The sequence below is a fragment of the Rhagoletis zephyria genome, unplaced genomic scaffold (genome assembly GCF_001687245.7).
Source record: "Rhagoletis zephyria isolate East Lansing unplaced genomic scaffold, Rhagoletis_zephyria_1.1 Rzeph_scaffold_42280, whole genome shotgun sequence".
In the NCBI taxonomy this organism is placed as follows: domain Eukaryota; kingdom Metazoa; phylum Arthropoda; class Insecta; order Diptera; family Tephritidae; genus Rhagoletis; species Rhagoletis zephyria.
In genome coordinates, this window is record NW_016199335.1 from 1 (window position 1) to 2,636 (window position 2,636).

A 2,636-nucleotide genomic window follows, 5' to 3' on the forward strand; every position below is an offset into this window, starting at 1 on the left:
TTTTCATTATATTAAATAAATTTAAGAATATAGAAAACGACTTCTATATGTAGTACTAGTACATTTGTTTAAAATTTAAAAATGGCATAGTTAATTACAAAGTTTTTGTGTGCCTTCATTTCTAACTATGTCAAAATGAAAACTCATTTTCATGCCCTACATACATATTTTTTTTTAACATTTCGCTCGTCAGTTATCTATTGCTTATCCTTTTGTGATTTGAATTGTGAACCGCTCACAAAAAAAAAACGAACATTGAATTAACTTTAACTTATACAATTAGCCTTGCCTAACAAAAGCGAGGAAACTAAATTTCAAAATGTCACGCCTTAACTATGCTCTTGCCAGGATTCTTGTCTCTGCTAAGGCTTCTATTTTTCCTGGTAGTTATATATGTATTTACAAATTAAGGTGTTGCCCAAACTAGGTATTTTTTTTTACATTTCTCACTTTTTTTTGTTTTTCCCTCCAAATATCGTTAATTTAATTAATAAAAAGTCAGCTACTTTTACTATTGCCGCGTCTCAATGTTTGTTTTCCTTAATTTGCGCTTAAATTGTTACAATTTATGGTAGCGCTCGAAACACAAACTTCCCCTCGCTCCTTCACACTCAGTTAGGCATTTTTATGCCCTGTTGAAAATCAAGCGTCTGCTGTTGTTTCTTCACTTCATCTTGCATTTCTAATGCCATTTTCTTATACTTCTCAGCTTCTTTATCATTTTTTTCAATGCCATCGCCACGCGCATACATTTGGCTTAGATTTGCGCATGCGTACATATTGCGAAGCTCACAAGCTTTAAACGCGAATTCGAATGCCTTCTTCATATCCTTTTGTAGGATGAAGTCACTGTCTTTCGACGCCGCCTTTTTGTTAGTATCAGGTGTGCTAAGGTGCGTTGATATTTCCGCCTTCTTCTGTACACCGGATATATGCATGCCAGAGAGGTAGAAACAGGCGGTGGCATTATTCATATCGCAACTCTTTGATAGGAACTCGATGCCCTAAAAAAGTGGAAGAAAATTAAAATCTTTAGTGGGAAATTAAGCGTACCTACATGTATAATGTATATATTTGTAAAAGAACATTTAAAATTAGCACTTGGTAATGATATGAAAGTAAATGAGCTTGAAGCGGGCTAATCGTTATCTTTAAATTCATGCATGTGAAGTTATGTTTCATAAGAGCAATAGTAATTTTTGCTAGCGCTGTACTTAGAGAAACATTCTCGAGGTCCACAGAGAACCCTCTTCGATAAGCGAAATGACATTCACATTAAGCCTGTTCCAGGTACTTCAAGAGTTTGTTTGATGGTAAAGGATTTTACAGGAAGCGGTTCCCGAACGCGACCTTACATACAATTTATCAATGGCGAAATCAGATTTTCTTGCAAATACTGGAGAGTCTAGAACATTCTTATTATTCGACCAAAGTTACAACCGTTTGACATATGCGCAGTGTTATGTAACGAGTGTGGTGTTTTTCAAACAAAAAGAAGCCCTCTTCAAGAGCACTCAATTCACACGGTCTACCAACCGTCCATTACACACCTTCGGCACATTCCGGTCGATCTCCTTATGCATGGAACGTGATACCAGCAGCAGTCCTGTATGTAAACAAGCATCTGGATCGTTTAGAATACAGCCTTTTTCGTAATATGTGTATGCGCTACGTGGATCACCCTTGCTGCCGCTTTTACCTTTACCTAAAAAGCTGTAGTTACCAAATTTGAAGCAGGACTTTGCATAGCCATAATCATCGCATGTGGATTTGTATACTTTAGCCGCTTTTTCAAAGTCTTTCTTAATGCCCTCCAAGTAGTCACCGAGCAAATGGCAAACTGCAATGTAAATATTACTTTAAAACGCGCAAAAATATGTACATGCAATAGGAGTGATTTATAAAAGCAGATTTTTTTTTGCAAACGCTTGCGAAACAGGCGCCACGACAATGGGTAGGTTATGAACCGCCTGCTTCCCTTGCCAAGATGTGCGTACGTGTGAAGGCAAGTGATTGCAGAGGCGATTGTTGTCCACCGTTTTCTGCATGCAGCTCGTCATGTAAGTGCTTACCCTCAGGTTTCTTCTCTGAATAACAACCGAAACGATATTCGATGCCCAACTTCTCTATGTACTCCTTAACATCCGATTCCTTCTTCAGATCGTAAGCCATGATTTATACTGGATTTCGACTTTTATCACTTTTAATTTCACAGGCGGCTGAAACAGTAGCAACAGTAGAAAATTGCCGAAAAAAATAAGATTTGCGGAAAACTAGCAAAACGTCAAAATCACTAGAGGGACGGACAGTGTTGCTTCCCTTTAATTTCTGATTGGCCAACGTGAAAACGGGAAATTGGCCAGTTACATTTAAAAAAGCGAAAGCCATCAGATGAAATAAATAATTAAATGTGCAAACAAACTTTTAGTTTTCAGAGATACAAAAAATTGAAAAATTATTAGTTTAATTTCCGTATGAAATTAATAAGTAGCCCATGTTGCCTGACTTTGCAACGCTGCTAAACACCTTGCAAGCTCACATATAGATGTCGCTGAAACTGAAGGAAACTGCCTTTTACGGAGGTAGGTACTAGCCGTCATCGATTCGCCATCAGTTAGCAAGTGGCGAAACGAACG

The 2,636-nt window shown here is 37.6% G+C and overlaps 1 protein-coding gene across 1 annotated transcript; it reads right to left on the reverse strand.

Annotated features, from left to right (window-relative positions):
• Nucleotides 1-167: 167 nt before the first annotated feature.
• Nucleotides 168-2,317, reverse strand: Coa7 (Cytochrome c oxidase assembly factor 7). Its single transcript, XM_017606280.1, has 3 exons — nt 2,073-2,317; nt 1,551-1,840; nt 168-1,004 (listed from the first exon to the last, which is right to left on the reverse strand). Exons 1-3 carry the CDS (start codon nt 2,170-2,172, stop codon nt 612-614), a joined length of 783 nt encoding a protein of 260 aa, XP_017461769.1. The 5' UTR covers nt 2,173-2,317; the 3' UTR covers nt 168-611.
• Between the last annotated feature and the right edge of the window lie 319 nt (nt 2,318-2,636).